This window comes from Heteronotia binoei, chromosome 17, assembly GCF_032191835.1.
Source record: "Heteronotia binoei isolate CCM8104 ecotype False Entrance Well chromosome 17, APGP_CSIRO_Hbin_v1, whole genome shotgun sequence".
NCBI classification, from domain to species: domain Eukaryota; kingdom Metazoa; phylum Chordata; class Lepidosauria; order Squamata; family Gekkonidae; genus Heteronotia; species Heteronotia binoei.
Genome location: NC_083239.1, coordinates 45,185,068 through 45,207,667, shown reverse-complemented (window position 1 = coordinate 45,207,667; position 22,600 = coordinate 45,185,068). Strand labels below are relative to the sequence as shown.

The 22,600-nt window shown below is 48.6% G+C and overlaps 1 protein-coding gene across 1 annotated transcript in view; it reads right to left on the bottom strand.

The window, feature by feature from the left end:
- Nucleotides 1–22,600, bottom strand: part of MEGF8 (multiple EGF like domains 8) — a 93,856-nt gene that overhangs the window by 61,828 nt on the left and 9,428 nt on the right. Inside the window, 17 exon segments of the mRNA XM_060258650.1 lie at nucleotides 1,458–1,649; nucleotides 6,642–6,805; nucleotides 8,965–9,112; nucleotides 9,190–9,197; nucleotides 10,732–10,768; nucleotides 10,770–10,841; nucleotides 12,684–12,716; nucleotides 12,718–12,819; nucleotides 12,821–12,852; nucleotides 13,146–13,221; nucleotides 13,223–13,266; nucleotides 15,341–15,486; nucleotides 16,218–16,398; nucleotides 17,131–17,353; nucleotides 17,750–17,838; nucleotides 19,457–19,637; nucleotides 22,175–22,381. Of these exon segments, the coding sequence (XP_060114633.1) occupies nucleotides 1,458–1,649; nucleotides 6,642–6,805; nucleotides 8,965–9,112; nucleotides 9,190–9,197; nucleotides 10,732–10,768; nucleotides 10,770–10,841; nucleotides 12,684–12,716; nucleotides 12,718–12,819; nucleotides 12,821–12,852; nucleotides 13,146–13,221; nucleotides 13,223–13,266; nucleotides 15,341–15,486; nucleotides 16,218–16,398; nucleotides 17,131–17,353; nucleotides 17,750–17,838; nucleotides 19,457–19,637; nucleotides 22,175–22,381 (1,935 nt within the window).

Genomic DNA, 22,600 nt, shown 5'->3' with positions numbered 1-22,600 from the left:
TGTCTGTTGTGGGGGAGGAAGGGAAAGGAGATTGTGAGCCGCTCTGAGACTCTTCGGAGTGGAGGGAGGGATATAAATCCAATATCTTCTTCTTCTTCTTCCCAAATATTGTGTTGGGGCAATTCTCTGATCAAACCTGCGATTTATTTATTTATTATTTATTTCTGTGGATTTATATTCTACCCTTTCCCAAATTGGGCTCAGGGCAGATTCCAACATGTCAGACAGTAAAACCAATAATTACAGTATTACAATAAAACAGTAAAACAGTTAAACAATTAAAAAACCTGTTAAAAATTAAAACAGTTAAGCCAATAACAGCGTGGATAGTGTGGACACTTAAATACACAGCCTGGTGTCCAAAGATGCCAACTATATCGGCCTGATTTTCTCTCCCATCCAGATGGTAGTCGGTATTGGCAGCTGGGGGTGTCAGTGTCGGGAGGACAGTTAGATGGTATAGCAAGATGTCATGTTGACCTTCCCTGCCTTCATTTTGAGAACATTAGAACATAAGAGAAGCCATGTTGGATCAGGCCAATGGCCCATCCAACACTCTGTGTCACACAGTGGCCAGAAAACCCCAAGTGCCCTCAGGAGGTCTATCAGTGGGGCCAGGACACTAGAAGCTCTCCCACTGTTGCCCCCCCAAGCACCAAGAAAACAGAGCATCACTTGCCCCAGACAGAGAGTTCCAACAATATGCTGTGGCTAATAGCCACTGAAGGACCTCTGCTCCAGATGTTTATCCAATCCCCTCTTAAAGCCATCTATGCTTGGTCCTTGGGGGGACACAGTGGGAGGGCTTCTAGTGTCCCACAGATGGACCTTCAGACGGCACCTGGGTTTTTTTGGCCACTGTGTGACACAGAGTGTTGGACTGGATGGGCCATTGGCTTGATCCAACATGGCTTCTCTTACGTTATGTAGAGCAGAGGTCCATCAGTGGCTATTAGCCACAGCATATTGTTGGAACTCTCTGGGGCAGTGAGGAACTGTATTTTTGGTGCTTGGGGGGGCAACAGTGGGAGGGCTTCTAGTTTCCTGGCCCCACTGGTGGAGCCGGTGGTTTTTTTGACCACGGTGTGACACAGAATGTTGGACTGGATGGGCCACTGGGCTGATCTAACTTGGCTTCTCTTACGTTCTTATGTAGAGCAGAGGTCCATCAGTGGCTATTAGCCACAGCGTATTGTTGAAACTCTCTGGGGCAGTGATGCACTGTATTTTTGGTGCTTGTGGAGGGGGACACAGTGGGAGGGCTTCTAGTGTCCTGGCTCCACTGATGGACCTCCTGATGGCACCTGGGATTTTTGGCCACTGTGTGACACAAAGTGTTGCACTGGATGGGCCTGATCCAACATGGCTTCTCTTATGTTCTTAACCCTGTCAGTAAATAATAATAATTATAATAATAAATAAGCCCAGCAGCTTCCTCTGTCCGCTCCCCCCCTTACCAGCTCCAACGTGCCAGGGCTCTTGCCAAGTTTGGCCACCACAAAGAGGCGCTGGATGCGTGCCCAGATGGAGATGTCCTCGGTGGAGGCCGGGTTATTCACCAGCGGGTGGATGAAGCCCTTGTAGACCAGAGAGACGTCCGTATCCGTGCTGGGGTTCAGGGTGATGGTGGTACTGCGGATGATCAAGACCTAAGACGAGGGCACAGACGGTCAGACCTGGCTCTTGCTGAGTCACAAGTGGGGCAAGAGAAAGGCGGAGGGGAGCAAAGCCCGGGCACGGGGTCGACCCTGCCACTAGGCAAACTAGGTGATCACCTAGGGCGCTGGTCTTCTGGGGGCCCCAGGGCTTTTTTTTTTAACCGGGAACTCCTTTGTACATTAGGCCACACCTCCCTGGTATAACCAATCCTATTGGAGCTTACAGTAGGCCGTGAACTAAGAGCCCTGTAAGCTCCTGGAGGATTGGCTACATCAGGGGTGTGTGGCCTAATATGCAAAGGAGTTCTTGCTACTAAAAAAGCCCTGGGGGACACCAAATTACAGTCTAGGGCCAGCCCTGCCCAAGCAGTGGACAAGCGAGAGGCAGGGCTTCTCGTTCTGACAAGTGAGCACAACCTGAAAACCGTTGTGAGGATCACATGACCCTTCTTCCCTCAGTGGTACCTCTTAGCTGGTTTTGTAAGAACATCAGAAGAGCCCCGCTGGATCAGACTGACAGACCTTCTGCTCTGGCATCCTGATTCGCACAGTGGCTGACCAGATGGTTGCGTCAAGAGTTTTTATTTCTGTGCGCCAACCTTTACTGTTTCTTTATGGCGCTAAACATTTTATTACCCACTGGTTTGTTTCTGAGCACTTATAATAAACTGCTGCTGCTGTTAAGACTGCCTGCGTCCTCGCGTCTCTTCAGTCACGGTTAAAAGGTACTTGCTAACAGGCAGAAGTGGAATTCTAGCAGGAGCGCCTTTGCATATCAGGCCACACACCCCTCATGTAGCCAATCCTCCAAGAGCTTACAGGGCTCTTTTTTGTAAGCTCTTGGAGGATTGGCTACATCAGGGGTGTGTGGCCTAATATGCAAAGGAGCTCCTGCTAAAATTCCACCCCTGCTAATAGGGAAGATACAGGGGTGTTTGGGTGCTCTGGGCCCTCCCAGACAGACCGTCACCAGAGTGGTGGCAGCCAGTAGAAGGCCCTTCCTGGTCCCTGCTTGTGTGACAACACCCAAAAAGAGGAAGTTTTGAGCAACTGACAGAGCTACACGTCACATGACTGGAAGGCCGTGTTCCGCTTGGCAGGAAACAAACCTTGCAGTAAACAGGAGCGGAGCGGGCCTGGCACTCCAGTGACTGCTAAAGCTCAACCCAGGTGTGCTTCTGTATGTCAAGAAGCTCACAGACAACTCTGCCTTTCTCCTCATCAGGGCTGAGTGCCCTTGGGGGAGGGGGGGGGGGAATAAATTAGCACAAATTCTTGGCAGAGGTATTCCAGCACCTGCCTAATTTGTGCAAATGGGTTTTAACAGGGCAATGAATCACTCTAATTTTCTCAAGGAAGGGCAAGAAGCCAGGCAGAAGTCCTCCCCTCCCCCCACAGTCTGGTTTCAGAGATTTCGGCTGGGCCCGCCCCACCTACTTTCAAGCTTGCCTTGGAAATCGTAAGGGCTAGAAACCTGGTTTTAAAACAAACAAAAGGTGAGAACTGTCAAGCGCCTTGCCATTTTTGTTGTGTTAAGAGAGAGCTCTATTACGTATTCAGAAGAAGCTGCTATGCTTATCTTGTTGTAACAATTATACAAATTCTTTCCAACAGGCTTAACGTGTTGCTAAGGTTACCAAGGCCACGCAGATAGCCAAGATGCACTTGGAGAGATGTCTTGGGGGAAAGACTAAACGCTTTCCGCTCTTGCTTCCCGCTTGCTTTTAAAAATATAACGGTCTGAGATAACCTATGTAAGGGGCAGGGGTTTTTTTTTCCGAGCAGGAACGTACAGGAACGCAGTTCCAGCTGGCTTGGCATCAGGGGGTGTGGCCTAATATGGAAATGAGTTTCTCTGGGCTTTTTCTACAAAAAAGGCCCTGTTAAGGGAGCAAGTTGCCCGCTTAGTTAGTCTTTGCAAAACAACAATTTATAAAGTGGATCGTCTGTGCTCTTTGAACTACAGAGGGTCTTGACAAGAACATCAGAATGCCAAGTTTTACATTCCAAGACCAACAGTTTATGCTTTTCTTTTTTCTTATGCTGCAGAAGTGCAGTGTGCATCGGGGGTCCCCAACCTTTTTGAGTCCGCACACACATTTGGAATTCCGATACAGCATGGTGGGCGTTGTCGGATTTTGCATAGGACACTGATTTTCTGGCATTGAGCTTTTATCTTACAAAAGCCAAGATTATAGTATAGTGTCCAGATCACGTGATGTGATGGTATTGCTTTACTCTGCTCTGATAAGACCTCACCTGGAGTATTGTGTTCAGTTTTGGGCACCACATTTTAAGAAGCTGGAACAGGTTCAGAGGAGGGCGACGAAGATGGTGAGGGGTCTGGAGACCAAGTCCTATGAGAAAAGGTTGAAGGAGCTGGGCATGTTTAGCCTGGAGAGGAGGTGGCTGAGAGGTGATAGGATCACCATCTTCAAGTACTTGAAGGGCTGTCATATAGAAGATGATGTGGAATTGTTTTCTGTGGCCCCGGAAGGTAGGACCAGAACCAACAGGTTGAAATTAAATCAAAAGAGTTTCCAGTTCAACATCAGGAAGAACTTTCTGACCGTTAGAGTGATTCCACAGTGGAACAGGCTTCCTTGGGAGGTGGTGGGCTCTCCTTCCTTGGAGGTTTTTAAACAGAGGCTAGATGGCCATCTGACAGCAATGAAGATCCTGTGAATTTAGGGGGGAGGTGTTTGTGGACTAGATGACCCTAGAGGCCCCTTCCAACTCAATATTTCTATGATTTGTGATCTCTTTAGAACAGGACCAGTTTGGAGTGGTGGTTAAGTGTGTGGACTCTTATCTGGGAGAACCGGGTTTGATTCCCCACTTGCAGCTGCTGGAATGGCCTTGGGTCAGCCATAGCTCTGGTAGGAGTTGTCCTTGAAAGGGCAGTTGCTGTGAGAGCCCTCTCAGCCCCACCCACTTCACAAGGTGTCTTTTATGGGGAAAGAAGATAAAGGAGATTGTGAACCGCTCTGAGATTCAGAGTGAAGGGCAAGATATAAATCCAATATCTTCTTCTTCTTCTAATTTGTTTACAATAGCCAGAATACCAGTGAGCAATCTTCCAGGTCCTCATCTTTCCAGCAGCACGGACCCTGCTAGATGAACTTTCACAGACAAGCCTTTTACTCATGACAGGATCCAGCGTCCTGCTTCATGAGCGTTATGGCGCTTTGCATTTTGAATATTACTGATGTTGGGCTATGTATTTTGAAAGATTTATTGCTCTTCGTATGTTTTGTAGCTTTAGTAACGTTTACAAGGAGAGTGCAATTAAGTACCACATAGACAGTCATAAATCACAGAAACTGAACGTATCGTTAATAATTCTGCATAAATAATAAAAGGCATTTTAATGGTCTGTTCTTGGTTGAGTTTCACAGCAATTATATCGGTTTGGGTGCAGCTTACATCCACTCATCCCATGAAGGGTTTTGTACTGTGGGGGGAACTGATGACAAATCAAGCTTTTTAAAAACCTGCACAGCCAATCAATTCTCCAACAACCTCACCTGGCCCCTCCCAGTTTCTATAAACACTCAGCAGTTGCCAGGAAAAATGTCAGTGAGTGCTATGAGAAGCAGTTTGGTGTAGTGGTGAGGTGTGCTGACTCTTAACTGGGAGAACCGGGTTTGATTCCCCACTCCTCCACTTGCAGCTGCTGGAATGGCCTTGGGTCAGCCATAGCTCTGGCAGAGGTGGTCCTTAAAAGGGCAGACTCTTAACTGGGAGAACTGGGTTTGATTCCCCACTCCTCCACTTGCAGCTGCTGGAATGGCCTTGGGTCAGCCATAGCTCTGTCAGAGGTTGTCCTTGAAAGGGCAGACTCTTATCTGGGAGAACCTGGTTTGATTCCCCACTCCTCCACTTGCAGCTGCTGGGATGGCCTTGGGTCAGCCATAGCTCTGGCAGAGGTTGTCCTTGAAAGGGCAGACTCTTATCTGGGAGAACCGGGTTTGATTCCCCCCTCCTCCACTTGCAGCTGCTGGAATGGCCTTGGGTCAGCCATAGCTCTGGCAGAGGTTGTCCTTGAAAGGGCAGGCTCTTATCTGGGAGAACCAGGTTTGATTCCCCACTCCTCCACTTGCACCTGCTGGAATGGCCTTGGGTTAGCCATAGCTCTTGCAGAGTTGTCCTTGAAAGGGCAGCTGTTGTAAGAGCTCTCTCAGCCTCACCTACCTCACAGGCTATCTGTTGTGGGGAAGATCAAGGAGATTGTGAGCTGCTCTGAGACTCTGAGATTCAGAGTACAGGCTGGGATATAAATCCAACATCATCATCTTATCTGGGAGAACCGGGTTTGATTCCCCACTCCTCCACTTGCAGCTGCTGGAATGGCCTTGGGTCAAGCACCAAGAATACAGAGCATCACTGCCCTGGACAGAGAGTTCCAACAATATGCTGTGGCTAAGAGCCACCGATGGAGCTCTGCTCCATACGTTTATCCAATCCCCTCTTGAAGCTGTCTATGCTTGCAGCCACCACCTGCTGTGGCAGGGAATTCTTGGCATCATCTTCTTATGGTGCCTTCCCACTAGCCCCCTCCAAGCACCAAGAATACAGAGTATCACTCATTTCGCTCATTTTACCAGTCGGTTTCTCATGAGCCCACGACTTGAGTTTGATCCCCGGCTCGAGGTTGACTCAGCCTTCCATCCTTCCAAGGTGGGTAAAATGAGTACCCAGCTTGCTGGGGAGGGGAGGGAAGTGTAGATGACCAGGAAAGGCAACGGTCAAACCACCCCGTAAAAAGTCTGCCGTGAAAACGTTGCGAAAGCAACGTCACCCCAGAGTCGGAAACGACTGGTGTTTGCACAGGGGACCTTTCCTTTTTCTTTCTCGTGATGCTGCCCAGACCCTGCATCTAGAATGTCCCAGGGTTTTGCAAAGGAGTCAGCTTAGGGCCCTTGATGACGCAATGCGAGAAACATCCCGTGGTGCAAAGATGGTGGCGATTCCGCCCCTTACCTTATCAGGCTGGGAATCGTTGCGCGGCTGCTGGTAGGTGATGAAGTGGAGGCCGGGCAGGAAGCTCTCGCGCCGGCACTGTGCCAAGGAAGTGACGAAGTTGGGTTGAGGCCCCCACCAGCCAAAAGTGCCCAGGATCTTCTCCACCTGGCATCTACCCTGCTCTGGAGGAGGAAGAAGAGGAAATGGGAGAGGGGCATTTTAGAAGCGGGGAAGGGGTCACTTTAGAGACGCTGGAGCGAGAGGGCATCTCACATCTCCATGAACCTCTAGAGAGCAGGGGTGTCAAGCATGGAGCCCAAGGGCTGGATCAGTTCCCCGGAGGGCTCCTATCAGGCCTGTGAGCAGCTCAATGTCATCTGCTTCCTTCTCTCTCTCTTGCTTTCTTCTGCATCACAGCTTACTTTGCCAGGCTTGCTCAATCGCACAGGAGCTACAGAGAAAAGCCTCTATTTTCTCCACTGGATGACCAGCACGTGAAGTAACTTATGTACAAAAATTCGTAATGCCCAGCCGTTTCATGTCTTCCCCTGAGTCTTAGGCTCAAAGCACTGACCATAAGATTTCTATAATGAATGTCAATTAATCAAAAATAGGTTTGCAACTTACAAACCCCTGAACAGCATATTCAGGATTGCTACAGCACAGACATTGTCTCCAAATTTTGGTGCAATAATTCAGAGCAAGAGGTGTCAGAGACTGTTAAATAAACAAAATATTGCAAGAAAGCTAAGCTTTTAAGCATATTGTAAGTTTTTTTTAAAAAAAATCTTTAATTGTGTTTGTTGATGTCCTTTATAAAATTTATATCTCCACTACCTAGCATTACCTTATATGACACACACGGCCCGGCCCGACAAGGTCTCAATTATGTCAGATCCGGCCCTCATAACAAATGGGTTTGACACCTCTGCCCTACAGGTTGAAGACATTTTCCTGGGAATCCCTGGAGAAGGCCCCACTTCCTTCCTGGAAAACAGTGGATCAACAGTGGGAGGGCTACTAGTTGAATTCATGCAGGGTTGCCAATCTCGTTTGGTAGTTACATAAAACAAGGAAACCACAGTGGGAAGGTTTGGAAAAACAGATCAATACTGTGCGATTATTTGTGATTCCAACAATACATTCCAATTATTCAGTAACCATTTCAGAGAGCCATAGGTGCTATTTGGAACATGGATAGATTGTTGCATGAGAGCACTAGCCTGGAGCACTAGTTCTGTAATAATTGTGACCAGAAGAAGATTCTTGAATAGAAACATGCACAACTGGGACGCGTGTTGCCGCTTATACCAAGTGAATGAATGAAACTGACAATTATCGTTTTCATCACTTACGTCGATTGAAACCGACAGCTGTTGCTGCAATCGCTATGGAACTCAGAGCAGGCTGGTGACTGGTTGACAGATGCTATAAAAGGACTTCATTGTTCGTGACTGTGATTATACTGAATAACTGGAATTTATTGTTGGAATCAAAAATAACATATCTGTTTTGCCAAATCTCCAGTTGGGAGCAGGGGATCCCCTGGTTTGGAGGCCCTCCATCTACTTCAGGGTTCTCAGAAATTGTGCGCATGGGGGGGTCCCCATAGGGTATAATGGAGAACCGATCTGTGGGTATCTGGGGTTTGGGACTGGGTTTTTTTTAGGTAGAGGCACCGAATTTCAGCATAGCTGCTGGTGCTTCTCAAAAAAATCTCTCAAATTCCAAAGATTGGACTGGGGGTCCAATTCTATGAGCCCCCAAAGAAGGTGCCCCATCCTCCATTATTTCCAGTGAAAGGAAGGAATTTAAAAGGAGCTTAGAACCAGTTTGGTGTAGTGGTTAAGCGTGCAGACTCTTATCTGGGAGAACCAGGTTTGATTCCCCACCCCTCCACTCGCAGCTGCTGGAATGGCCTTGGGTTAGCCATAGCTCTCGCAGACCTGTCCTTGAAAGGGCAGCTTCTGGGAGAGCTCTCTCAGCCCCACCTACCTCACAGGGTGTCTGTTGTGAGGGGGATGATAAAGGAGACTGTAAGCCTCTCTGAGACTCTGAGATTCAGAGTGTAGGGCAAGGTATAAATCCAGTATCATCATCTTCTTATAAATGTGATGGTCAGAACTCCCTTTGGAGTGTAATCCTGCTTGTCACAGCCTTGCTTCTGGCTCCACCCCCAAAGTCCCCTGGGTTAAAGACCACCCCCATCCCACACCCAGGACTGCCACCCTGGTTTAAAGCTGCCTCTCGACACACCACAAGCTTAGAGGAGTAGAGCTAGGTGGTGATGCAACTGCAAACACCGCACAGGCTTTGAATAAATGTGGTTTGGCTCACTTACCCGAGAGAGGCATGCAAGTCTCGTTCTGCACACACCAGCCGAAGGGGCCCGGGGCACGGGGCAGAGAAACATTGGTGCTGCCAAAGGCCAGGCAAGACTGGCAGTCAACCAATAGGCGAGCCAAGCCCAGGCAACCGGGGTTGGGGCACTGGGGAAAGAGAAGACACCTGTCAAGAAGCAGAACCCAAACACAAGACTCCTTGCTCTTTCTCAGGGGAACCCTACCTGAGAATCTTCAGATTCTCAGCTCACGCATCCTCTGAATACTCAGAGCCATCTCTAGAAGCTAAGAATCAAGGAGGAAAACAGGAATCTCCTCCCAAAAGAAAGCGATGTGCAGTGGTTAGAGCTTCAAAGACTCAGAGAAGTCCTGCATTCGAATTTCCGCTCAAGCTCACTGAGCAACCCTGGACTGGTCAACCGTCTTGCAGCTTAAACTATCTCAGCAGAGGTGTTGTGAAGAAAACGTTGGAAGAGGAAGGGAGAGAATTAAACGTCGGTCACCCTGAGATTGTGGAGGAAAGGGACGGGACTAGAGAGACATTGATCTGCAAGAGTTAAAGAGCACAACCAACATTTTCAAGCCCCCTATCCTTATCATGACCTTTTGCATTTAAAAAAATTCTGCGTCAAAGAAAAGGTAAATTCTGCAACCTGCACAAGTTATGCACATTTGCATAAAACAAGCTCAGCTTATGCTGTTTGTTGCCAACTAAACCACCCATCTTTGTCTTTCCAGAACTTCCTATCAGTGGCTACTTGCCATGGTAACTGAGGGGAAACTCCACATTCAGAGGCACTAATCCTCTGGATCCCATAGCCAGGAGGCAACACCAGGGAAGGTCTCAGCCTCTCTGCCCTCTTGTTGGCCCTCCAGAGAAACTGGCTGGCCACTGTGTGAGACAGGATGTTGGACCGGATGGACCATTGTTCTAATCCAGCAGGGCTCTTCTGATATTCTTATGAAGGCCTCGGCCTCTCTGCCCTCTTGTTGGCCCTCCAGAGGAACTGGCTGGCCACTGTGTAAGACAGGTTGTTGGACCGGATGGACCATTGTTCTAATCCAGCAGGGCTCTTCTGATGTTCTTAGGAAGGCCACAGCCTCTCTGCCCTCTTGTTAGCCCTCCAGAGGAACTGGTTGGCCACTGTGTGAGACAGGATGCTGAATTGGATGGACCACTGGTTTGATCCAGCAGGGCTCTTCTGATGTTCTTATGAAGGCCTCGGCCTCTCTGCCCTGTTGTTGGCCCTCCAGAGGAACTGGTTGGCCACTGTGTGAGACAGGAGGCTGAATTGGATGGACCACTGGTCTGATCCAGCAGGGCTCTTCTGATGTTCTTATGAAAGCCTCGGCCTCTCTGCCCTGTTGTTGGCCCTACAGAGGAACTGGTTGGCCACTGTTTGAGGCAGGATGCTGGACTAGATGGACCACTGGTCTGATCCAGCAGGGCTCTTCTGATGTTCTTATGAAGGCCTCGGCCTCTCTGCCCTGTTGCTGGCTCTCCAGAGGAACTAGTTGTCCGCTATGTGAGACAGGATGCTGGACCAAATGGACCACTGCTCTGACCCAGCAGGGTTCTTCTGATGTTCTTACCCTCAAGGGGGTCCACTCAAGCTATTTCTTATTTTAGGGGGCGTGGCTGGGGCCCAGTTTGAGAAGCGCATTCCTAGGCCACCGTATGATTCTCTTGGGACTAGACAATCTGACTGACTGCTGCCCATTCCATGGAAAGATGCACCCATCCTGCCCCCCATGGGTTCACTCACGCCGCTGTGGGGGTTGGGTGCTCTGACAAACATTTCTGCCACCAGGCACATTCCGGATCCTTGGTACATGTGTTCTTCTCCCGGTACATGGAGCAGTAATCCAGATGGTACTGAAGACGAGAAAGAAAAGAAAGGGAGGGAAATAGGCTTGGTGATACAGATCTGGAAAGCCACCTGTTGCCCGCCCTACGCTAAGCATGTGGGACAGATGCTCCAGATCACTTGGAGTTTTGCTTGTCATTTTCTATGAAAAAAGACGACACCCGGATCTAGAGGTCAGTCAGCACGACCCATGCTTTCCCAGGTGGCAATGTGTGGCAGGGCCTTTTCAGTGCTGGCCCCAACGTAGCACACAACCAGGCCCCAGGACATTCATCTGGACCTCTCTCTGGGACCACCTGGAGCTAGTCAGCATCCTTGTAAAGACCACCAAGCCTTCCTGCAAGTCTGTGTTTATGCTCATGGGATCTGTTATTATCAGTGACACAAATAGGGCCTCTAAGAACGGTGTGGAAAAGACGAATGTGTAAATCTCACCCCCACCTTCCCCTCCAGGATTCTCCATTTCTTTGTCAAGCCTTTGAAACAAATCTGGTTTATTAAGTATTATCCTGGTTATAAAGTAGGCAAATCTAGAGTGTTTTAAACATTTCATTCACCATCCAAGTTTTATGTGATGCAATTACATAAATGCTCACTAAGACACACACTCCTATTGTAGAACAGCACTGGCGGCTCTTAGGCTCTGATCACACACACTAAATAATGCAGTTTCAATCCACTTTCAATGTACTTTTCCAACTGGATTTTACTGTGTGAACTGGCAAATCCAGTTGGAAAGTGCAATGAAAGAGAGAAAGAAAGAGAGAAAGAGAGAAAGAGATGGAGAAGAGAGAGAAGAGAGAAAGAGAGAAAGAAGAAGAAAGAAAGGAGGAAGGAAGGAAGGAAGGGAAGAAGGAAGGAAGAAGAAAGAAAGAAAGAAAGAAAGAAAGAAAGAAAGAAAGAAAGAAAGAAAGAAAGATAAGAAGAAGAAAGAAAGAAAGAAAGAAATAAAGAAAGAAGAAAGGAAAGAAAGAAAGGAAGGAAGGGAGGGAGGGAGGAGGGAGGAGGGAGGAAGGAAAGGAAGGAAGAAGGAAGGAGGAAAGGAAGGAAGGAAGAGGAAGGAAGGAAGGAAGGAAGGAAGGAAGGAAGGAAGGAAGGAAGGAAGGAAGGAAGGAAGGAAAGGGAGGGAGGGAGGAAGAGGAGAGGGAGGGGAGGGAAGGAAGGAAGGAAGGAGGGGAGGAAGGAGGAAGGAGGGAAGAAAGAAAGAAGAAGAAAGAAAAGAAAGAAAGAAAAGAAAGAAAGAAAGAAAGAAAGAAAGAAAGAAAGAAAGAAAGAAGAAGAAAGAAAGAAAGAAAGAAAGAAAGAAAAGAAAGAAAGAAAGAAAGAAGGGGAGAAAGGGAGGGAGGGAGGGAGGGAGGGAGGAGGAAGGAAGGAAGGAAGGAAGGAAGGAAGGAAGGAAGGAAGGAAGGAAGGAAGGAAGGAAGGAAGGAAGGAAGGAAGAAAGGAAGAAAGGAAGAAAGGAAGAAAGGAAGAAAGGAAGAAAAGGAAAGAAAGAAAAGAAAGAAAGAAAGAAAGAAAGAAAAGAAAGAAAGAAAGAAAGAAGAAAGAAAGAAAGAAAGAAAGAAAGAAAGAAAAGAAAGAAAGAAAGAAAGAAAGAAAGAAAGAAGAAAGAGAAAGAAAGAAAAGAAAGAAGAAAGAAACTTTCAATACATTCTCCACCAGCTGGCTTGGAGAAGTGATTTAAAGAGACAAATGTCTTCTCTAAGCCAGCCAACAGAGCAGTGGGGGCTTCAAGAGCCACACAATATGTGTGAAGGAGCCACATGTGGCTTCCGATCCTCAGTTTGGCCACCCTTGCTCCAGAAGCACAAGCAGATGCAGGGAAGGGGGGCGGCAGAGTTGCCCCTTACCATCAGAGACGGCACCTGGAAGACGAAGGTGGGGCACCTTGTAAGCCAGCAGGTCACCCCGGGGCACACCACTGTAGCCTCCGGCAACAAGCAACACGGTCCCGTTCATCACAGCTGCTATGTGGGAGTACCGGCCCTCGAGCCTGAGCTTGAACCTTGGCCTCCCGCTCTGGTGGAAAGAGGAGAGAACAGGTTGGAGACAAACTGGGTTAAAGGCTTCAAGAAGAGATACGTATCTATAGAAAGGGGAAGTTCAACTGGTGCAGGTTTCCCCCTTCCCTGTGATGGAAGAAGCTGCACCTGTGGAACTTCTCCCTTCCTCAGCGTCTTTAAAGGAACAGAAGTCCTGCTTTAGATGGGGAGGGGCCGCCCAAGAACCAGGGAATTCCCAGCACAACCATAAAACAGAGCACATCGCCTGCCTGCAAGGCCGCGCTTCCTGAAATCGGACTGCTTCCTCACCCTGGGGGATCTGATGAGCCAGCTCGTGGCTAGAGACCCACTGGTGGCAGCCCAGGTGGTAGAAGAAGATTTCGTCCCTCATAGCACTTCTCTTCGTGGTAGTGGATGTGCACGTTGCCCCCTGGAGGAGTGGAAGGGAAAGAAGAAGATGATATTGGATTTATATCCCGCCCTCTATTCCGAATCTCAGAGCGGCTTACAATCTCCTTTCCCTTCCTCCCCCACAACAGACACCCTGTGAGGTGGGTGGGATGAGAGAGCTCTCCCAGAAGCTGCCCTTTCAAGGACAGCTCCGCAAGAGCTATGGCTAACCCAAGGCCACTTCCAGCAGCTGCAAGTGGAGGAGTGGGGTATCAAACCCGGTTCTCCCAGATAAGAGTCCGTGCATTTAACCACTACACCAAACCACTACATCAAAGGGCATAAAGGTGGACCTGTACAGGATCCAGAAACTCCCAAGCTCTCATTCCCATCTTCCAGCCCAGGTTTGTTCTAATGGAGGAGAGAAATTAAAATCCGCTCTTACTTCTTGTTAACGAAGCCCTCGCTTGTATTCTCAACTGGTGATGATATTGACCAGTAAGCACCCTGGACTGCAAACAGATATGTTTCTTTGCAAACAATAAACCGCAACATGAATCCTAGGCTTACTTCATGTTTCTGTAAACCCTACTTCTTGGTTTAATCTGGTTTAACTTAATCTGGAACCCATGCCTTCTACAATTCTTTCTCGCTTTGGCTGATGCAAAAGCTCCCGCATAGCTCTCATGTGGGGAGAGGGTCTCCAAACTGGGGGATCCCTGCCTCCACCTGCGGACTGAGGTAACGAACAGAGAAACGCGGAAGAATGGAGCAGGAAAAAAGGTAGGAACCTCGGCGAGTAACCAGCCTCAAAACAGCAAAAAGTTAGAAAAAGAATATTTATAAACAAACAATAATATGAGGTGAAACCTAATCACAACTTATGAAACCCCCATCCACACCACAGTTTCAAAAGGCGAAAAAAACGTCCGTAAATATGTACCGATTTCGCACACAGCTTACCCCGCGGTCAGGTTCCTCTTCTCTGCGCAGCGTCCCGTCGGATTTCCCACTATCTGCGGAGTTACAAGAAGTGTCCCGCGGCTTTCGCGTAGCAAATGGAAACTGGTTTTAGCAGTTTATGTTTGCTATGCGAAAGCCACGACGCTTCCTGTAACTCCGGCGCAGATAGTGGGAAATCTGACGGACGCTGCGCAGAGAAGAGGAACGTGACCGCGGGGTAAGCTGTATGCAAAATCGTAATAGTGTAGAAGTCCGAGTTCAAGTAGAGGAATACTTTTCAATGAAGTCCGAAGCTCCAGATCTTCTTCACAGTATCTTTAGTAGAAAAATCCTGTGTAGCAAGGCACAAACACAACGCGACAGGGTTGTACTGAATTCCCTGTTTCACAATAAGAGCTTCAACAAGCTTCAAAGTTACATTATACATTTTTCTATATATGAACATGTGATTCGGCTCTCGTAATGGCCAAGAATTTGAAGCTTTTCTCTCCAGAAAAACGGAGGGTCATTATCTGGGGGCCAGGAAAGAAACGGGGCAACCTTAAATAATACAACTGCTCTAGTAGTGCGAGTGGCGGAGATATATCCAGGAGATCCGTATTCGAATTCCCACTCTGCTCAGGAAGCTTGCTGGGTGATTTGTGGTCAGTCACGCTTTCTCAGCCCGACCTACCTCACAGGGTTGTCGTGATGATAAAATGGAGGAGAGAACGCTGAAAGGCACTGAGGGAGAATGATGGGGTATAAAAAATAAATATATAAATAGAATCACAGAGTTGGAAGGGACCTCCGGGATCAACTAGTCCAACACCCTGTACAATGCAGGAAACTCACAAATACCTCCCCCAGGGCTTTTTTTGTAGCAGGAGCTCCTTTGCGTATTAGGCCACACCCCCTGATGTAGCCAATCCTCCAACAGCTTACAGGGCTTTTCATACAAGGCCTACTGTAAGCGCCAGTTGGATTGGCTACATCGGGGGGGGGGGGGTCTGGCCTAATATGCAAAGGAGTTCCTGCTACAAAAAAAGCCCTGCCTCCCCCTAAATAACAATCGCAAGGAATCAGCTTCTGAACACAACAAGAATTTTTCCATTCTTTTTGCACCGGACTGTAAATTAAGCTAGGGGACAAACGAATACAGTGGCACTCACCATACACTACCATGTAGTTGCCAATGACCGTGGCGGAATGAAACGCCCTCTCCCGAGGGCCCCGGTGTGGATCTTTGGCACGCAATGTACTCCAATAACGAAGGTCCACGTGAAAAAGGTCGGTGGTGTTAACTCGCACACTGAACCTATGAAAGATATGGGACAGAGGAAAAGGAGGTTATTCCTTTCTCAACTGATTCACATTTGGGTTTTGACCTTGGTGTTGGCTTTGACTTTTAGTATAGCAGTTAAGTGTGTGGACTCTTATCTGGGAGAACAAGATTTGATTCTCCACTTGCAGCTGCTGGAATGGCCTTGGGTCCGGCATAGCTCTCACAGAACTGTCCTGGAAAGGGTAGCTTCTGGGAGAGCTCTCTCAGCCCCACCCACCTCACAGGGTGTCTGTTGTAAGGGAAGAAGATAAAGGAGACTGTAAGCTGCTCTGAGACTGATTCAGAGAGAAGGGTGGGGTATAAATCTACGGTCTTCTTCTTCTTTAAATCACTACATGGTTTGGGATCCGGGTACCTGACAATCCCAGCAATTAAGGAAGCTTGTCTGGTGGTTACACAAAACAGGGCCTTTTTGGTGACAGCCCCATGATTATGAAGCAAGAGGTGAGATTGGATCCCTCAATTTCAATTTCTCGAGGCAGTTGTAGATAGTGTCATTTAGGACTGCATTTGATTAATTTTAGTTTTTACGTACTGGAAGTCCTGATATTTTTAATTCTTGTCTTTTTGGGGCTTTTTTTTAAATTGTTCTTTTATTTCCATTCTAAGCTGCTTTGAGTTCCACAAGGGAGAAAGGTGGCCAATAAATTTTTTAAACAAGATAAATTCCCGCCATCGCTTGTTTCTTTCAGTTCCTTTCTTACCGGGCAGTAGAAGGCCGGTGCCCGCCATAAACCAAGAGGGTGCGGGAAGCCAGATGGAACACCATGGAATGGCCAGCAGCTGCGGGTGCCTTGCCCCCCGAGGGCATCACCAGTTCCCAGAACCATGTCCGGAGGTGGAAGCGGTACATCTGGGAGGAGAAGACGTCTACCGAAGTGCGCCCTGGCAAAGGAGGAAGAGATGAGGCTTGGCAGTTCGACGTATTTCCACAGCTGTTTCGTGAGAACATCAGGAGGGACATGCTGAATCAGACCAGTGGTCCATCCAGTCCAGCATCCTGTCTCACACAGTGGCCAGCCAGTTCCTCTGGAAGGCCAACAACAGGGCAGAGAGGCTGAGGCCTTCATTAGAACATAAGTACATCAGACCAATGGTCCATCCAGTCCAGCATCCTGTCTCACACAGCAGCCAATCAGTTCCTCTTGAGGGCCAGCAACAGGGCAGAGAGGCTGAGGCCTTCGTAAGAACATTAGAAGAGCTCTGCTGGATCAGACCAGTGGTCCCTCTATTCCAGGATCCTGTCTCACACAGTGGCCGATCAGTCCCTCTGGAGGGCCAACAACAGGGCAGAGAGGCTGAGGCCTTCATAAGAACATCGGAAGAGTCCTATTGGATCAGACCAGTGAGGGTCCATCTAGTCCAGCATCCTGTCTCACACAGTGGCCAGTCAGTTCCTCTGGAGGACCAACAACAGGGCATAGAAGCCAAAGCCTTCATAAGAACCTTTAATCTTATGATAGTTATTTTTATTATTCTGGGAGGTAATTGTTTTTACTTTGCGAGTGCTCTCAAGTGGGTCTCTGGAGAGGCCCTGTGCCTATTTTGCAAAGAAATAAAAGCCACTGCTCTGCACTCCTCACCCAGGAACCTGCCAGCTTCCCCCCCATAACATACCTCCAAAAACGTAAAGCCACTCATCCACCACGGCAGAGGCGTGGCCAGCTAGTCCAGGGGGCATGGAAGACCAGGTGATGTTGGCGGGCAGCAGCTCCTGCCAGCGCCCCTCCCGCGGCAGGTACATCCAGACATCGTTAGCAAGTGAGCCGCTGGACAGCTCGCCCCCGAAGAGCACCAGGAAGCCCCCCCAAGCCACGGCGGTGTGGGAGTGGCGGGCAGACTGCAAAGAGAAAGGCCAAAGGGAGGGATGTCAGGAGGGCCAGAACGGGAAGTTGAGCATCTCTCGTCTTCGTGGCCGTGACACACCGGCTGCAGATGAAAAGCAGGGCTTCCAACCTCCAGGAGGGGTAAGATCAAAGCAAATGCCTCCGTGACAACCAGCCTCTGAATAAAGCACTCGCAATCCACTGACGGATGTATCACAGTTCAATAAAATATGTAAAGGAGTTCCTGCTACAAAAAAAGCCCCACAGGGCACAGCGGACAGCTCAGGCTCCGTGACAAGAACTCTTGCATTACACACACATGTCCTATTCACTCATGACGTTCTTCAGCAAATGCTTCCAACACCTCACGACCAACTGGCTCTCAGAGGCAACAGAAAGGGGACACTTACTGGAGAGGGACTGAGAACCCGCTGATGCCAGACGTTGGTGGTGAAGTTATAGAAGACGAGGTCGCCCAGGGCTGTGTTTAGATCCAGGCCTAGAGCACAGGAAGCAAAAAGACCATTCAGGACTGGGGTTAACAGGCCTGATCGTTATGCCTGCAAGGGGGGGATTGGGGAGGCGTTCCAGGAGTGGGCGGGGACATCATGTGACATGCAGATGTCATCCAGAAGTGACGTATGTATGCCGGTGATGTTGAGGGTGGGGGGAAATCTGCTTTTTTTGGACAAAACTCTATGTAAAATTGCCCCCAAACCAGAGCATCGCCCCCCAAACGTCACCGATGCCATACAGGCTGATGTCAGAATGTCATGCATGATGTCTCTTTTGGAGGATGAGGGGGGATTTCCTCCTGCGGATCAGCTGGCCATCGTGGGCAGGAGCCCACAAAAGTGGAGGAGCCCCTGCCCCCACCTGACAGCAGTTTGGACACAGAGAACCGGGGGAAAGCTTGCCAAGGAAGTTTGGGTAGTAGAGAAGACTCCCACTAAGGCCAAAGGAAAGGGGAAAGTTCTTCTAGAGAGAGAAGATTCCCTACCCAGTCAAACAGGGAGAGTTATCTCTGAGGAATACAGAGATCCTTGGTCTGATGTGAATTGAAACTGCCTGTAGAGACCTAAAGGTCTCTAAACTACTCAAGAAGTATACTGGTGTTGCAAGAAATCTAACCTCTGACGGAGGGAAGTAGACAGGGTCTGTCATAGCTACCTTATAGCACACAGAGCACAATTTTTGCCAGGGGAAATATCTTAAAAAGTGGAAAACAGAAAATAACTTTTGTAATAAGCAAAAGAAAGTGCGTTATTTAGACACAGCCTCATACACTCACAGTAAGACGACCAGCATTATGAACCAACTTTATAGCACTGAAAACGGCAAACTTTTTACAGTGCATTATCGTCACACGTATTATGTTAATTGTGGACAAATTTTAAACAACAAATATATCTTTGAAATACATCGCCTATGTCTACAGCACACACAGGTATTATCTAACGCGGCTGTTTTTATGCAAGACAATCTTCATATTGCACATTTTGATTAGTTCACTTTAGAACACTTGTTCTAAAAGAACAAAAAATAGGATTTTTTTCAAGTAGAACTCAAGATTTCCAACTTTTTAAAAAAAATCCACACATTTTTCAAAAAATCAATTTTTCCTTATATCTGCTTTCCTTGCATATATCTACTTATGATGCATATATGCAGCATGGTTAAGAAAAAATAGCAACCAGGGCTTAGAAAACATCAAAAGTTATAGCCACCCCATCGGCTGGCTTGGAGAAGGCGTTTGTCTCTTCAAATCACTTCTGCAAGCCAAGCTGGTCGGAGGCTTGGAGAATGTATTTAAAGTGGCTTTCTTTCCACCTCTCTCTCCCTCCCCATCTATTTGCCTCTCTCCTTCCCTTCCTTCCAGCTCTCAAAGATCTTATGTTCATGTCTTGGGGCTCTCAAACATCTGGCATTTATTCTATGTGGCTCTTATGTTAAGAAAGTTTGGCCATCCCTGGTTTAAACCTACAAAAGTTGCACCTGTCTGTTGCTCTGGCTCACGCATTTTAGATTTTCAAGAGTTTCTGCCTCGACACACACACACCTGAACGGCAGCCCCCTTCCTTCCCCCCACAGTAGAATAGAACAAGGAGATGCCTGACCTCCAAAGATATACAGTCCTCCGGTAGAGGACAGGAATGCACCAGCAGCAGCCGTGCGGGCCCGGAAGCTGGGATCCTCGGCGCTCACGTTGTACCATTTGCCGGCTCCTTGGTTCTCGCTCAGCGCCAGGTCGCAGGCCTGCCCCACGAAACCTGGCTCACACTGACAGCGCCTGGTGTCCTGCAAGGGGCACAAAGAGAAATGGGCGGATGGAGCTGGAGCAAAAAAAAAAAGGCTTCCCACCGAGTGCTAAGAGGCCAGGGTAATCTTCCAGCCAAGGAAACTCACTTTCTACCCTAACCTACAGTTTTTCCAATTTTGCATTCGGAAAGAGAATGTCGATCAGAGGTCCCCAACATGGTGGCTGTGGGCACTGTGGCATCTGCCAACAGGAGAGAGGCAAATAGATGGGGAGGGAGAGAGAGCCAGTTTGGTGTAGTGGTTAACTCTGCAGATGCTTATATGGGAGAACCGGGTTTGATTCCCCACTCCTCCACTTGCAGCTGCTGGAATGGCCTCAGGTCAGCCTTAGCTCTGGCAGAGGTTGTCCTTGAAAGGGCAGACTCTTATCTGGGAGAATCGAGTTTGATTCCACACTCCTCCACTTGCAGCTGCTGGAATGGCCTCGGGTCAGCCTTAGCTCTGGCAGAGGTTGTCCTTGAAAGGGCAGACTCTTATCTGGGAGAACCGGGTTTGATTCCCCACTCCTCCACTTGCAGCTGCTGGAATGGCCTCGGGTCAGCCATAGTTCTGGCAGAGGTTGTCCTTGAAAGGGCAGTTGCTGTGAGAGCTCTCTCAGCCCCACCCACCTCCCAGGGTGTCTGTTGTGGGGGAGGGAGATAAAGGAGATTGTGAGCCGCTCTGAGACTCTTGAGTGGAGGGCGGAATATAAATCCAATGTCAATGTCTTTCCTGGTGCCCACCAAGTGCTTTTAGACAGTGGGCAGCATCAAGTAGGGCAGGGGCGTCGCCTTGTTTGGCTGGACTATGTGTGTCATAAAATGTAATGCCAAGTAGCAGAGACAGAAACTTTATAAAGGACACAGACAAACACAAAGAGTTTTTAAAAGCTTAAAATAAAACACCCTTAAAACATTAGCACTCGGTCTTAAAGGCACTTTCTTTGTATTTCTCCCGTTGGATCCAGGGAACTGGGCAAAGGAAGCTCTGGCTCTTTGTTTCCCTCCCCAGGGGACCAGGAGAGGGAGGAGTCTCAGCCATGAGAAGGAAGAGAGGCTTGGCTCAGTAGCTCTGGTGTGCGATTGAGAGAGTATGACAAAGCAAGATGAGATGCAGAAGGAAGCAAGAGAGAGGGAGAAGGAAGCAGATGACAACCAGTTGCTCAGGGGCCTGATGGGAGCCCTCTGGGGGCCTGATTTGGCCCCCCGGGCCACATGTTTGACACCCCTGAGGATTTTTACCCAGCAGGGCCTCTGATTGGCCACAGCAGATTTGACTGTCTGTGCAGATTTTTAAAAATGTTGCTTTGGAAGCAGCTGCTGCAACAGACAAAACATCTTCACTGTGGGACTGAAGGTAAGCTGTGGCAGCCATTTTGTGGTCGGCTCCACCTCCTGCGGCAGCCATGTTGTGGCTGTGCCATCGCCCTGTGTCAGAATTCCAAAGTTGCCCACAGCCTCAAGAAGGCTGGCGGCACCTGAAGTAGATGCCAGACACCCAGAAATCAAAAAGGAACATAGCAGTGCCAGCCTCCGTAGCTCTGGCTGGCCAAGTTTTCAACAAAAGGAGGATGAAGGGACAGAAAACTGGGCTCTGAAGCCAGACTCAATCCCGAGCAAGGTGAGAGAGGAAAGATATAGGGCTCTCCTCTCCAGTATGAACAGAAATTGCATGCACTAACTCTGAGATAATCTTCGTTGATTGAATAAACTCTGACGTCAACTGGAAATTATACAAATTAAGTGAGTAGGCGCTGTATGTTGCAAAGGCATGCTTCAAAAGTAAGAGGTCAATGCCTGCAACTAGCAAAAAAAAAATAATAATTATGCAAAAATCAGACAAAACTAAGCTGCGATGGTTATTCAGCTTACAGAATTCCAAGCTTCCTTGGCGGAGAATTCAGGTTGCTCAGATGCAGATTTTTAATTATTTAGAATAAAAGACACATAGTTTTATTCGCATTATAGTATTGCCTAATTATATTTTATACTGTGTATGTTTTATTCCCATTATACTATTGCCTGACTGTATCTTATTAAGTTATTTGTATTTAATGGATTGGTCTTTGACCGTATTAAACTTTCATTCACATAGGGTGTTTTCGCACTCACGTTTTACTGGCGCCACGACCCTCCTGACGCCGGCGAATCTGCATGGATTTCGCACCAGAAGCGCCGGCGCACCCAGAAGCACCGGCGCACCCAGAAGCGCCGGCTACTTCCGTCGCTAAGCCAGCGCAAACGTTTTCCTGCATCTTTGCGATTTGCGTTTGCGCTGGCTTAGCGACGGAAGTAGCCGGCGCTTCTGGGTGCGCCGGCGCTTCTGGTGCGAAATCCATGCAGATTCGCCGGCGTCAGGAGGGTCGTGGCGCCAGTAAAACGTGAGTGCGAAAACGGCCATAGGCCTCAAAGTACGGTATGGAGGCTATGAGATTAAGACAACAGGAAGCCTGGATCTAGAAGGGAGGGGAAAGCACGCCCCCTTGGTCGCCGATACCCCTTATGGGACAAAAACAGAGAAGGCGGAAAAAGTCTTACCCGGCTGCAAGTCCCATGGTTCTGACAATAGGTGGCGCAGTCGGGCATCGAACAATCTTCGCCTCCCCAGTCTGGGAAGCAGTTGCAGCGCCCGTCGTTGTCGCAGCTTCCGTGCCCTGAGCAGCCCATCGGGCACAGCGATACTGTGTAGGTGGCGTTGAAGCCCAGCAGATTGTAGTTAGCATCGCTGAACAGATGTAGCAGCATCTGCCAAGAGGAACAGGTCAAGAGCATGCCAAGGAAAGTGTGCCAGGACTGCAGCAATAAAAGACCTAAGCCATAAGCGGTGGTGAGAGGGTTCACACCTCATGGTTGGGAAATACCTGGAGACTGGGGAATGGGGAGGGCAGAGACTGTGCTTCGTGGAGTTTGGGAAGAGGAAGGACTTCAACGGAGTACCATGCCATGTCGTCCACCCTCCAAAAT